This window comes from Kogia breviceps, chromosome 1, assembly GCF_026419965.1.
Source record: "Kogia breviceps isolate mKogBre1 chromosome 1, mKogBre1 haplotype 1, whole genome shotgun sequence".
Classification (NCBI taxonomy): domain Eukaryota; kingdom Metazoa; phylum Chordata; class Mammalia; order Artiodactyla; family Physeteridae; genus Kogia; species Kogia breviceps.
The window spans coordinates 30,558,416-30,573,426 of NC_081310.1; the positions used below are offsets into that span (position 1 = coordinate 30,558,416).

General features: G+C 42.8%; 1 protein-coding gene and 1 long non-coding RNA gene across 11 annotated transcripts in view; one reads left to right on the forward strand and one right to left on the reverse strand.

The window, feature by feature from the left end:
- The window catches only part of PROX1 (prospero homeobox 1), a 53,499-nt gene extending 40,497 nt beyond the window's left edge, over positions 1 to 13,002 (reverse strand). The window contains exons 1-4 of one of the 9 annotated variants that reach the window (XM_067029855.1): positions 12,550 to 12,977; positions 12,309 to 12,414; positions 6,656 to 6,698; positions 2,786 to 4,577 (exon numbers count right to left, since the gene is read on the reverse strand). In XM_067029855.1, the coding sequence (XP_066885956.1) occupies positions 2,786 to 4,510 (1,725 nt within the window). In that variant the 5' untranslated portion in view covers positions 4,511 to 4,577; positions 6,656 to 6,698; positions 12,309 to 12,414; positions 12,550 to 12,977. Of the gene's footprint in view, positions 1 to 2,783; positions 4,578 to 6,655; positions 6,699 to 9,031; positions 9,048 to 12,308; positions 12,415 to 12,549 lie in introns of those variants that run through there. The other 8 variants (XM_067029820.1, XM_067029858.1, XM_067029824.1 and 5 more) reach the window with 8 other exon arrangements.
- The window catches only part of LOC136793841 (uncharacterized), a 109,655-nt gene continuing 107,223 nt past the window's right edge, over positions 12,580 to 15,011 (forward strand). For both annotated transcript variants that reach the window (XR_010839814.1, XR_010839815.1), the window contains exon 1: positions 12,580 to 12,666. This is a non-coding gene — a long non-coding RNA (uncharacterized lncRNA). The remainder of the gene's footprint in view (positions 12,667 to 15,011) is intronic.

Sequence of the window (15,011 nt, forward strand, 5' to 3'; positions counted from 1 at the left end):
AAACAATAATGACAATCATGAAGGTACCATTTCATCCCATTTCTCCTCATTTCTATTGATCTTTTCTAAGAATAACTGCATAACAGGTTCACATACGGCCTTGTCTACCTAAACTGAAGTAAGATGACTTGCTGTGGTTCCCAGAGATTTCTTTAAACTAAAAGCTTGAGAATTTTGCCTAGACACCATCAGGTAAGTCCAGGGGAGAACTCATCGCCGTACAAGGATGGAGACAGAAGCAAAGCAGACCCAGCCTCTCAGCAAACACTCAGATCCTCACTGGCTTCAGAACTGTGTGAACTCTAGAAAAGGATGCTTGCCTATCTTCTTCCTGAGAAATAATATAGCAAAGAGATAAACGGCTAAAAGGGCGAGATCATAGAAGGGAAAAGAGAAAGAAACAGAGGCTGGAAGGCCAGCATATGGGAAATGTAATCATTCATTGCAGCAAGAGGCCAAAATTGTTTAGCTACACAAAATAAACAACTCCAGGTGTAAGCAACTAACATTTCATATGAATACAGGTGTTTGCAAACAGTTGCTGTTGAGCAGAATCTTCTATGGTAAGAGAGAGGTGAAGTTATTCCTCTGAAGAAGCAGCAACTAAATTCTCTTTAAAGTCTTTGATATGTATAGAAAGAAAAGGAAGTACTTTCTATTCAAATACTCAGAATTCCTCAGGGGATTTAGAGAGGGTGAGACAGTGAGCATAGCCAACACTTAGAGCAATCTAAAGATTTTTTTCTTAGAAGACCCAACTTATTAAAAAAAAAAAAAAAAAAAAGCACAGGCATAATTATCTGGATACGGTGACAAGTCTAAGTAAAAACAAAAAACAATTTTAAAAAACCCAGAAACTGGAATCTTGAGTTAAAGAGCTTAGTATGGCCTTATAAGACTTTGAAATCTGGCTTCAAATATTCATCCAAATGGGCATGTCCCTTTCTTTTGTGTGTGTGTGTGTGTGTGTGTGTGTGTGTGTGTGTGTGTGCGCGCACACGCACCAGTGAGAGAAACAACCCACCATCACTACAACTGGCTTCAAAATGAAGTCAAGGGATCTCTGAGGAGCAATGGGGTCTAGCCCTGGACATGAGCCTGGTATGAACCCCAGAAGATGCTCTCCTGCAGAGGGTAAAAAAAAAACCATTCAAGGTCTGTGTCTATGTACTTTGCCTTTCTCATCACCAACAGCGATATTCCAATTTGACCAATGTTTATTGCCTGCTTATGATGTGTAAGGCGTGGTGCCTGGTGCAGCTTTGATTCATGACTGGTGGATTAAACTTTAGATCTCTGAAAGTTAGAAGTTAAATCAGCAACCAAACCAAGACTCGATTTCTATTTACATCTTAAGTCCCCAAATCTTTCTCTCAAGACATTATTCTCTTTTCCTCTCTATGGAAAGAGACAATGTGCTTAACTGCCCAAGTGTGTCTCATACTTGTGGCTCACATTCGCCTTATCAGAAATCTTCACTGTTATCCTGAGTTGGCTGGAAGGATGACCTTCATATCAAGGAAAACACATTTCCACCATAGCTGGGACTTTGCACTTACATGGCAGCCTCTGGAGTAAGGTTAGATATGAAAATGTCAATCTCTAGCCATCAAGACGATTGCTCAAAACCCTCAATTTAGCAACAGCCAACTTAATTGCTAAATTTTATATCCATCTGGCAATTTATATAAAAGAAAGATGTCTCTACTTGCCCCCAAATGCTACTATTCTACTCCCCCAAAACATCAATAACCACAAGATTTTTAAAAATTTACTGAAAGGACCAATTTACAGAGAAAAAAAAAATCGTGAGTTAAAAATAGCTAGAGTTCAGGGCAGGTCTAATAAAAAAAATATAACTGGCATCTCTACATAAAAGTCAGGTTCAAAATATAAAAGAGACATAAAAAGAGGCATTTTTAAAGTCGAACACGGCTGAGTTTTATATTTAATTGTGCTCTCTCGATTTCCAAAATAATTTGCTTTGTGTATGTTAGGACAAAAGATTTCTGTGTATGGTTGAACAGAGGTTAATCATGCATAGAGGCAGCTGCAACCAGACCCAAAGAACAGACCTTGGGTGAACGGGAGAGAGATGGATACCGTCTGAATAAATCAGTACCTGTATATTTCCTTTAAAACAAACAAACAAACAAAAAACCACACCTCAGTTAAAGAATAAGGAGAGACTCTTATCTCCCTATCCACAACCATCTTTCTCCCACTGCAGCCTCCCACCAGTAGACTGTTTGTTGCTCAGAAGATTTAATCAGGCCCTCTTTAAACAGACCAGGAGCCTTATAGATAACTAAAGGGAGAATTCTTCTAGGGATCTGAAAGCTGATTTTTCTCTCTTTACTCTGCTATGAAACTTACTACGTTAACATAAAATCTGATAGAATTCAATATTACAATTAGATCTTTTTTTTTTTTTTTTTTTTTCCCACCTCTAAATCTACTCTTGGGGGAAAAAAAAGGATACGAAGATAATAGGGGAAGAAACAGCAGAAAAAAACACTACTGCAAAAGCACAAATTAAATACTACCACTTTGGGGCAATTAACAACTTGTGAAAGTTACAAACATGTTGGTTTCCTGTGAAGCTTTTGTGCAACCAGAAGTGCCACACGCGTGTTGATAAAAGCCTATGACTCTGAAGAAGAGGAAAGACTGCATTCTTAAGAAGATAGTAATATACATCATTCTAAATAATGTGTAAACCTGACCTTCTGGGAAGCGTTTTTGGTTTGGGCTTGTTTTCCTTGGGGGGCAAATGAAAGGATATTGCACTTCCCGAATAAGGTGAGATTTCGGACATGTCTTGAAGATCGCCACACTCGGATTTGATGAGAGACAAGGAGAGCCCTTCTGCAGTGCTGGGTGGATGTGCTGGTGAACAAGGATGGTGGCTCAGGTGGTGGGATGACATCTTGGTCCTCAGACTCGTGGTCTCCCTAGTTAAGTCTAAGGATTCAGGAGAGGCTCTGTCTTTTCCCGAGAAGGAGCCAGAGGGAGCACCTAATGGACTCTGAAACGGGTAGGCCATCAAGGGGAGGGGAAAGGGGTGGCGGAAGGTGGACGTGGTAAAGCCTGCGGTGGCCGACAGAGGCGACTGGTGCAGGGGCTGGTGGTGACCGCCGGCAGGGGGGCCGGAGGCAGACTGGTCAGATGAGTTTTTGCGGACCACCAGGGGCAGTGCTTCTGTCTGGTCTGTGGAACTGGGCATCTGCACATTGCCAAAGGTGTCCAGGGGGTTCGGAATGATGACGTCGCCAAAGCACTGCAGGCGCTGGTTGGCGGTGTGGAAATTGTGGTTCTCCCCGTTGACTGCGAATCTGGCCTGGGGGATCTGGAGCGGCGGAAAGACCTGAGGAACCTGGCGAGAGGGTTTGGCCGAGAAGACTTTGACCACAGTGTCCACAACTTGCGACATGGCAGTGTTCAGTTCCTGTTTCAAGGTCTCGGCCAAATGTTTGCCTTCGGGTTGTAAGGAGTTTGGCCCATGGTCTCTCTCTTTGTTGTTGCCTTCTCGCTTCGGCTTGTTTTCGGCCATTTCCTGCTCCCGGATCAGGGCCCGGGCTCGGTCGATGAACTGCCCCGGGTCCAGCTCGCACATCTCGTTGTCTGACCTCCCCACGGAGTCCTGGGCCCTGGCATCCAGGATCTCCGAGCGCATGCTGTCTTCAGACAGGTTACCATCTTCATCATTTTCAGAATCAGTGCTGTCGTAGATCTGGTAGAACTTTTCCTGCAGCTGGCGCAGCTGTTTCTGCATGTCCTCCAGCTGCTGTTTCAGCTGTCGGCGCTCCTCTCGCTTCTGTTCTTTGCGGGCTGAAACCAGCTGCTGGAAACTCTGTTGCTGCTGCTGGGGCAGCTTCTGCTTGCGTTTGTTTTCTCGGTAACTTTCTCGGGGACTCACAGACTGCGGGGCCATATCTCTTTCATTTTCATTGCCCCGTAATGCCACACTGGGGGAATGGCTCATACCCCGGATTATATTCTCAACCCGGGCGCGCTTTGCTCTCAGGTGCTCGTCACATAAGCGATCCATATCAAACTGGCTCATAGTAGGCCTGCCAAAAGGGGAAAGACACTCCGGGGGGCTGTCTCTTGAAGAGTTGCTGCATATATCCTCCTGATGTACTTCGGAGCCTGTACTAGAGAGACCGCTGGCTTGGAAACTGGGCTCCGTGCCACCATTTTTGTTCATGTTATTTTTCAACAGCTGGGAAATTATGGTTGCTCCTGGAAAAGGCATCATGGCATCTTCATATGAGTTCGCCCTCTTCAGCAGCTTGCGGAGTACATTTGACTTTTCCCCATCTGCATGCTGCACCACTGAATACTCAACATCCTGCTCGGAACCTTGGGGATTCATGGCACTAAAAAACGTTGCTCTTGCCTTAGCAAAAAATGCAGATGCTGTCCCTACCGTCCTTTTCACTCCAATGTCAACTCTTCTCCTCTTGGTTTGCCGGCTTAAGAGGGCTGTGCTGTCATGGTCAGGCATCACTGGACAGTTATTGTGCCATCTTCAAAAGCTCGTCAGCTGGGCACAGCTCAAGAATCCTGGGACCCTGGCCAACAGAACAAAAGGACTGATGAATCATTTTCTTTAAATTTCTCCAAATTTCCTGACCTCAATCCTGAATCAAATGCAAAATGCATAGGCTCTGGGATTTATGGCACATTACAATTATTGCAATTTATTATGCACTCTGCTTGAAATGAAACATTTTTAAATATTTCTGCTCCACTGGTTTAAGATGGATTAAGATTAAAAAAAAAAAAAAAAAAAAAAAAGCAAAAACTGCTTAAGCACCAGTAATATGATTCTCTTTCACAAATGCCTAAAATGATACTGTTTATCTTCGGAAGAAACAGTAGATTATAAGAACACAGCCTCTGACAACCAATTGATTAAATTTTGGGCATTGAGATTCATATTACAAAAGAAGATAAAAGTGGTCTATACTTAAGAAATAAGGTTAAATTTTAAGGAAGTGTGAAATTTGGATGAAAAATTCCATTTCTGCAATGAAATTATTGTGGCTTGAATGCTATTAAGGGGAAAAAAGTGACTCTAAAAATGCAAATATTTCACACACACCCTTTATTACTGAATTTTAAAACATTTTTGTCATATGTGAAATGGGGAGGAGAACACTCCCATCAGCATCTTTCCAACATAAATGGCCAATTTAGCATGGAAATAAGTGCACAAATACTCATTTTACAAGTCTGCTTATTTAGCACAGATATGTGCTTTTTATTACTAAAATCACATTTGAAGACGGTATCTGTTGCTGGATTTTAATGTAAGTATGAGAATATTTATAAATTTTCATGAGTCATTTTGATGACTTCAATTATTATAAAGTTGGACTCAGTGCAGAAGAAGGACATTGTCACATTTCAGAAATCAATATGTGGAACAATAAACTGAGTTAGGCAAGGATAAATACATCTTCAGTGCTAGCTTTTTTTCTATAATCTGCCAAAATAATACTTCAAATGCCTAAAGAATCTCTTTAACATACACCATTTGTGAATCTTATTTCTTGTGCCAAATTAAAGGATCAAAAAAACACAGGAGGAAAAAAAAGACTGAAGGAAGATATATAAAGAAGAAAGAAAATAACATCAATTAAATATGTGAGAAAGGGAAATACCGTCTCTGCATATGAACTTCCATTGTTTCTTGGGAACACAATATAAAAAGGCACTTGCATTTTACAAAAGGCACTTGACATTTTTTGTGACATTAACTAGTGATGCTAACCCCAAATTTTGTATAAATGGTAAGATGTCGCATCTTTTTGCTTACAATGAACGTTTTATGAAGAAAATGAAAATATTTTTTTCACACAGGGTTTATCTAATATTAAACTTCACGTTTGCTTAACAGAGCACATCTTCACAATAACAGGGTCTATTGCCAAAGGCAGCGTGCCGAGTGTTTGGATCAGCTCCCATCTCTTTCGGTTCACCTGTAAAAACATCTACGTGCTCCCTAGGACTGCATCTGTGGCTAGTTTTAAAGAATGACTATCCATGCAAATAGGCATAATTTCAGCATGAAATAACCTGTAAAAATCAAGAATGCTCAATGCTTAGATGGCGACGTGTATTTTTTTAAGCGGCAAAGATTTCATCATGTAGCCCTTGTTCTCAGTTTTTATATGAAGATAAAACATTGAAATAAAGGCTGTATCAGAGTGTCAAGAAAGCAACATGATGCTTTTGGGTATGTTTTTTTGGATGCTTGAGGGTAAAATACTTTTTTGTGTGCCTCAGGATAAAATTTTCTGAACTTGGAATGGAAACAGATCTTGATAACTTCAATATATAGGGTTCAAAATTGAATTCAAGATGATTGTGACCCCTTACACATTAATAAATGAAATTGGTTTCAGGAATACAAAAATGCAATGGCAAATATTTCACTAACATGTTAGATCTGATAAAATCAGGTGCAGCTGTCAGGTGACAGAAAGAAAAAAGGGGAGACGGAGACAAACAAGAAAAAAGATGAATTATTTTAAAGCTCAGAAAGACTTGCATACTGAGGTGGGATGTCTTTGCGAGGAGGACTTTGTGTGTGTAGATCAGCTTTTCAAAAATAGAGTTTATTGCCATTCTTTAAAAATTTTACCTCTTGTCTTTTTGGGTGCAAGTCATTTTCTCTTTAATATCACCTGAAAAGCACACAGATCACCAATCAAAATGTTGAACAAACTTTCTGCAGTATTTTCTTCCCCTGTTCCTCTTAACATCCAATCTGGGTTTTCCCTCTATACCCATCCTTGCTACAGGAAGAGCATCTCTGCAACAGAGGCTCAGAAACAACACGCTGGTGTAAGAGATGAGCACAAGGTCATCCCCAGCCATCCTTCCCTTCCCAGCTGCCATTTACCTCTGCGTCAACTGCACTTCCTCTCATCTAGCCTAGGTATCAACAGCTGCATCCCTACCCCAAGCCTGAGCCAAGGGCAAGGCTGTGCTCTTCCTAAGGTGGAAAGAAATCATATTCTCATCTTCAGTGGAGATTACATGTTAATTAAACGTGATTGTTGGGTCTTTTAAGAAGAAAATATCCTGTAACTTCTTTCAAATTCACCAAACGAAACTGACTTTTGCAATTTTCTCTCAACTGGTCAGCATTCTTGGATTAAATAATGATTTGTTTCTGTTTGGGGCTAGGAAAATTTAAATACTTTTAGGTCTTATTGTAAAATGTACAGCTGAGACATAACGATCAGGACAAAACAAATGAGAAAAACTAAGAAAAATTATATAATCCAGCAAGACAAGGCATTATATTAGTAGGTGTGAATAAATAGACCTCTATGTATAGCTTTGACCTAAACTCAGAAATAAAGATATAGTCGTCATACACATTAGGATTATAACCCATGAAGGCTATAGGCAAGATTAAATAATTATAACTGGTTGACTGCAGTACTTCATTAGCATCATGTTTCACAAACAATATATATATATATGAATATTTCACCACATAAGAAAATGCATTGTTAAATGACTATAATGTAAATTAAATCACTTGAAAACACTTTCAAAGGTGCTTCCATGATTTCCCAATTCAGAGAATGCTATGGAATTAATTTATCACTGATATCATCCTGTCCATTAAGATATTTTAAAATTCCTTTACTTCTCAATATATGTACTAAGCCATATGTTTCAACTACAATTATTACTGATTCTTATTATATTTTAATTTTTATAGTAATTTTGAGTTTAACCCAGCAATATGAACCTTTTGATCAGCACTGGTGAACATCAATATCAGCAAGTATGCAGAAAAACACTGACGTAGCATTTGAACCCAAATGTATTATCGATTGGATATACATATTCTATTCCTGTAAACTCCTCTGTAATTAATATGAAGATCTACATAGAATATTTTTATTATTAAATATTGTGTTGTACCACTTGGCATCTAACTACATAAACACTTGAATAATTCCTATACGAAGGGTATCTTAACATTAGCAGATCCCTCCCAGAAAAAGATAAGAACGTTCAACTATGATCAAGTCAGATTTTAACTACTCCAAAAGATTCTTCATTAAAATCTGAATTATCTGAAGAATGTCAGGTAATTTAACATGGAGAATCCTAAGGAAGCTGATGACAACCTTAGTAGAAAAGAATTTTCAGGGAAGCATTTCAAAGGAACACTGCAGTGTGAAGTAGAAAGTGCTGAAGTGTTCTACTTTAATAAAGAAGTTATTTGGGGAAGGGGATGCAACTTTTATGCCTCGATCTGGAGTCCAGATTCCAGACAAAGAAGTGATCACTATGATTATTACTCCAACAGTTCAGTCAAATCTTTCATGAGAAGGGAAAGGGGAAGGTTGGCATGGTTTCCTGCTTGGATTATTTAGACTATCTGTCTTTGTTGATAAAATGATTTGAAGAAATTGCTCAGGTCTACACTTTACTTCTTTTAGAAAACAACCTTTGAGTGGGCCTCTGATCTACTTGGGTCAAGCCGGTTATAAAACTGCAAGTGGAATAACACTAACACAGAACATTGTAAATCCACCTGGAAATCAGTAATTCAAGGGGGAAAATCAGATGATTTGATTTAGGTACTCCCTCACCTCTGCCCCTTAACCAAGCTGTCCCCTTCACTGTATTTAAGAGTTCATTTCTGCTAATTAGCAACTTTGCCTTTGGAGATGTTTCTGCTCACTACCAGGCTAAGAAAGCCTTTGATGTTTATTGTGAAGAACCCACTTGACATTAGTTAATACTTAAATTAACTAACATTGTATTGTCAAAATCTCATATCAGGTTTAAATTTTCCTATGATAATAGAGATCTCAAATCAGAACCATTTTATCTTAAATTCCTCCATTCTATCAAAAGTGTCATACATTTTTCACCTGCAAGATGAACACAGAATATTTTCTGAGACATGCCTAAAATATTACAGAGTAATGTCACCAAATTAGTAAATAAAAGAAAGTGAGAAATAACTTCAAGAAGAAACACTTACATTTCGTTTTTTCTGAAGAGAATTGAAATACTCTAAATGTCCTTTGAAGCTTTCGAATACACCAGGCAATAAGGTTTTAGAAATTCCTTACGTATATGTCTTTTCCAATTTATACAGATACTTAATTAGAACCCAGTAATAATATATCATGCACAATCCATCTTCATATTATAAAATCAGTAACATTTTATAATCTTTTGTTAATCTTGAACCTAAATATTCCTTATATTTACAGTTGCAAATGCAAAACAATGCCTCAGAAATTCATGAAAAAAGGCCTATTTCACTTTGAACAAATAAAGAGTACGCCTGGCAGCTAGGTTATGTTTTAAGATTGTAAGTGCTACTTATAGAGGAAAGATGCAAGGGAATGAATAAAGTGAGAACAAAGATGCATGTTAGGTATGCATCACTTTTTCCCCACAAGGTCTTGGTGATTAAACTAAATAGAATTCTGCACAATGGACATATAAAAGTATCAATAAGTGCCAAGCACAGATAACCCTTATTAAAAATAAAGCAAATGACATATCCATAGATGACATTTTAGTTATGAAAGAACTTCAAAAGCATCCAAAGAAAGTATTAGGAGGAACATGGATGTTTAAGTCAAAAGAATAAATGACACATACTATCTCATTTTCATGAAACAAGGATGATCACCCAAGCCACCAAACCAACCAACAAAAACCATTCACCATCTAATCTATTTCTATGCAACTCAAGAAGTAGCCTGTTTAAAGAAAAAATAAATAAAAGGTCAGATTTTGAGAATCCATATACAGTGTTTACACTGAATTCTCAATAGCTTCCCTCACACATGAAGCCACAGTCCTTACTTTCATCTATTTTACTATTGCAGAAACAGGTCCATGTTGTAGCACATGGACAGGTTAACCAAATTACTCCCCCTTTTCTTCTTCACCACCCACAGCCCATTTCATTTTGAAAATGCTCAGAAGTTCTTGCAAGAAACTTCAGAGAACCGACTGCCTACATCTTGCATCAAATAGAAAAGCACAGTTACCTCTCACATACTTGAGATTTTCCTTCTCCATCAAAGTAATAACTAGGACATCTGGCACATGTCTGGTACAATGACAGGCTCATTCTACTTTATGAGAGTACGACCTGAAAGAGTTTATGCACATACCTATTCCTTCTGGGCAGAGAGAAAGCACGCTAAAGAAGATAAGCTTTAAAAACAGTAACACTTTCAAACTGACTTTGGTATTCTTGGCAGTTACACACACCACCCATGGATGTCCAAAACACACACACACACACACACACACACACACACACACACACACACGAGATGCTCTCACTACTCCCCCCGAATGCCCCCAAAGACCTGGGAAATAGGCGTAAACCAGAGGGAAGCGAAGGGAAAGTCAATCTCCCTCCACCTGCTGCCTGAAGTGGGGGTACTTTCAGCTGCCTGGCAGACAGGAGCCCGAGACACAGCCTCAGCAGCAGCCTGCCAACATCCTTAAGAAAAATAAACAAACACATACCAACTTGTCCTCCACCCCCAACCAAAGAACTCACATGGCAGGGCTCAAAACATAACAACAGCGCAGTTCCCATGAGCCCGGACAATCCTATTAACCAAGGCAACCATAAACCCATAAACCTCCGCAACCCTGGAGCACACCCTGAGGTCTGGAACTGTACAGACACACACAGACACAGAGGAAATTTGCACCTGTCTTTCTTGACATAACACACCTGTCAGGCCCTGCCCATGGCGCAGCTCTCGGCTAAGACCTTTGTCTACCTAATCCAGGAAAGGACAATATTATAATTTTTTTTTTTTTTTTGTAAAGGAGGTTATAGATGGGAGAGAAGGGGTGGGTGGGGGGAACAAGAGAAGAGACTTCTAGCCTTGACTTTGAGAGCAGGCCACCCTGTGCTTGCACTGTTATTATAAGCTCAAGGAGACAACACAGACCTTCTGGGAAAAATAAAAACAAGCAGGTGAGTTCCCAGCCTTCCCCCAGGCGGAGTGGGTTCTGGATTGCCAAGAACAGAAGTTTCACACTCCAACCTGCCTCCTTGGGCTATTTAAGACTGTCGCTCAACCCCTCCTTCCAGTTCTTCTCTCGGCCAGCCTGGAGGTCTCTCAACTTCCGAAAAAAAGCTGAGAAGTGGCGGGAGACCTGTGAGTCTCTCTCCAAAGCTACTCCCCCTTTACCTCCCTCCCGCCCCCCCGCCCCCCTCACCTCGCCCCTCCAATCCATACCCTCCACCTACGTTCAGTTTTAGCAGGAGGAGTAAGTGGCGGGCACAGCAGAAGAACCAACAATTTGCTAAACTGGGCTTTGGGTGATGTCTCCCCCCACCTTGCCCCCGTCGTCCCCCTCCTTGCCTGTTCAGGCAAGGCAGCAAGCCGCGCTCCTCCCGCCCCCTCACCGTTCTTCCCAGTAACAATCACTCTCTCACCTCTTCACTCCTCCCTCTCCAGTCCTCCGAAGTGGGGCAAAACTGCAGGTACCACCCAGACGAACCAAGATCAGATCGAAGCAGCCCAACCACGTCGACTGCCAGCGGTGACTGCGAGCACATCCGCTGCCCAAGAACATCCTCTACCCCCACCCGGACCTCGATCCTTCCATCCTCCCGCCGCGCTTGGGCCCCAGTGTCCCCCCCCCCCAGGACCCCTGACGCTCCCGGTGGTGCCACCTTACCCTACTCGGCGTGACCTAGCCCTGGGTCCTGGGAGCACAAGGGAGGGGCGCCGTGCTCGTTTCCCAGGACCATCTCTCCATTGCTCCAACCCCGATTTCAACATTTCGGCTTCGACAGCGTTTTGAGAGGAAAGTAACAGGGCGCCCCCCCTCCTCCCTCTCCCTCCCTACTCCCTGGCCCTCTGCTGGGGTTAAAAAGGAGAAGTGAAAGGTATGCAAATGACAAGCAAATTGGAAGATCCTGGAAGAAAGGCAGCTATAATAAACAAGACAAAGAGCAAGGACGTGGGGACTAGCCCAGGAGTTTGCACCGGGGGAGATGGGAAGGACGAGGCAGGGAGGAGAGCGGGGACCCAGACGAACAAAAAGCGACCCGGTCCCCCTCGCGGTCCTCTCTCCTGGGAGGAGAGGGCAAGAGAAAGAAGGAAAGGAAGGAAAAGCCTCCTCACCCTCCAGAAACAGTACACAAAAGGTGACAAGATCAGCGACAAGTCCAGCACTATCAGCCTCCCCCCCCCCCTCGCCAACACCACCCCCCAGCCACCGGCAGGAAAGAGAAAGAAAGAAAAGCCAAGCGGATCACTTACTCGTAGGAACTGGGAGGAGCGGAGCGCTGAGTTCCACTGAGGCTTCTGCTTAGAAACTGTTTAGACACTATTTTATTATGATTCATTTAAAGAACACCATTTTCTCCTGGGGAGGGTGGAAAGATGTTTACACGAGTATGAGTAATGGGAGTCTCTTTTCTTTTCTTCTCATTCAAGAACAAGCCGGTACAAGTGATTCTGGAAAAGGGGAGGGGACTCGCGAGGGGGAGAAGATACTTACTCGGTGCAGAGAGCAGTGGGGCCGAGCCTTTTTTGCAGGCGGAGAGAGGAAAACACGCGCGCGCACACGCACGGTGAGATCTTGCGGGTGATGAATATGATAATTGGACAAGGGACGGTGAGTCCGTGCGGGAGCGCGCGAGCGGGCCGACGGGGAGAATGAGGGGAGAGAGAGGAGAGGGTGGGCAAGGAAAGGAGAGGAGGAGAGGAGGGAAGACAAGAAGAGAGGAGAGAGGGGAAGAGAAGAGGCGCGAGGAGGAGAGAGGAGAATAGGAGAAGAGAGTAGAAGAGGGGAGAGAGGAAAGGAGAGAAGAGGAGCGAAGCGGAGAGGGAGCAGGCGGACCCGGCGAGAGCTCTTTTGCGCCGCTCTGCTTTCCCCGGCTGCAATGGTGTATTATTTCAGAGCGCTCCCTCAGCTGAGGGCTCCGCTCCACAACAAGATTTACTTTAAGACACAGCTGAAGGAAACAGGAAGACTGCACGTCACAGTCTGACTGACGTACCCGGCCCCAGCACCCAATCGCGAGGCGCCTTCGGATTCAAGGGGGGATAGCGAGGCAAGAGAACTTGGGAGGAAAAAAAATATAAAAGGGGTGGGGGTGAGGGGCTGGGAGGAGAGGAGGGGAGAGGGGCCCCGCGCTCCCCTCCCCCGCCTCCATCCCCGCCCCCACCCCCCCTCACCCGCGCGCAGCCACTGCTTGGGGGCGACCGGATCGCCGCGTCCGGGCCGGAGCGAGCCATCTGCGGGCGCTGTGTAAAGTCGGCGACCGCGCGAGCGCCGCTCAGCTCACACTCGCTCTTCCACGACGCAGGTCTTTTTTTTTTTTTTTTTTTTCCCCCTTCATTTCCCAGATACAGCTGGTCGAGTTCGCTGAGCGGCAGAGCGAGTGAGCGCTCCTCGGACAGGGGTGGAGGAAGGCACAGAAAAGTATACTGGAGAAAAAGTGGAGGTTTTAGGGGTGGGGTGGTCTAAGAGGAGGGAGTGAGGATCTTCAAAACATTCCACTTTTAAAATGATCATAGCTAGTATCAGGAGTACATGTCACCCTTGCTTCCTCTTAAAGGAGAGGTGGACAATAAAATACAGGTAGGTTTGGGATTAAAATAATAGGTGCCAGAGGTTTCACACCGGCTCCGCTGCATCTGATATAAGAAGACCAGTATTGGCTGAATCCCAGTCAATCTCCCGTCAAAATTGTTAGGAAGAATATTTGTCCTTGGTTACCTCTAACAACTTTATTTGGATTGTAGGTACAGCAACCTTTACGGGAAAAACAATGTTACAAACGTTACCACGCGATTACCGCTCAGTAACTCCCTCACCCCAGAATGATTAAAGAGAGCGGTTTCAAATAGGATTTACACAGTTTTGACCTCTGGGTAACAAACTTTAAAGTATACTCGGTAAGAAATTTCAAACGCTTAAATTTCGGGCTTCTGAGTCAAGCCATAGACAATTCACTTTGGTTTGACATTTCTTGGACGAAAATTAACCAGCAAGACTTCTATAGATAACGTGGCTCTTAAAGGGCTTCTTGGGATTTCAAAGTTGCTAATGCTAAAGCGCAAGCGCCCAGCCGCAGCTAGAATGTCTCTTTCACCGGGCACAGTAAACGGCTTTTAATAAAGCAACTGCGCTTATGACTTAAAGATCCTATAAAAGCTAGGACTTGCAAGGGCTGCGAAGCAGAAACATTCATAGCTAGTCGATAAGACACTCCTTTTTTGGTAGGATGGGGACAAGTATTTTTCGTGTGTCCCTCGAATTTAATCAGATCAAAGGTTGAATCGTGTTGCGTCGTGACAACAGAGTGTTTGTGAAGTGTGTTACAAGTATACTGGACGATCATTACCACCATTTTCTGCAACACACGCACGCACACACTTTTCCTAGGACACTTACAATCTCAGCCTCAAATTCATCAAACTGTGAAGTCAAATCTTTGAATAAGAATAGGGATGGTACTATGTTCGAGTCCATACCCTGTAGGAAACTTTTGGCACGGGACTCAAACATTGAAAAGAAGAAGAAGAAGAAGAAAAAAAAAAAAATCAGGCCGGCCCGGTTAGGTGTTGGGAATAAGAAAAAAAGACTTGCTTGAGCATCTCCAGCCTTCATTTCTCCCCTTTTGCCGCCTCCTGACACTTCCCTCCCCACCCCATTACGGAAACAACACAGACCCTCACAAACACACTACTCACACTTCCAATGATCGGCTACTGTATCAAGTGTTCTAATTGAGAAGGGACAATTTAGGCTGGGGACAGAAATAATCTATCAACGTGCCCATTACATACAGGACGGAATAATGCTTCTGTTGGTTGGGTCCTTTCGAGGGAAGCGGGTGTACTGAGCGGGGAAATGTGGGTTCTGTGAATGAATCAAGGCTACTTCCTTTCTTCTTTTTCGTCCTATTATTTTCCTTAAGTATCCCAGTATGTACATGTGAGCGCCAGCCCACA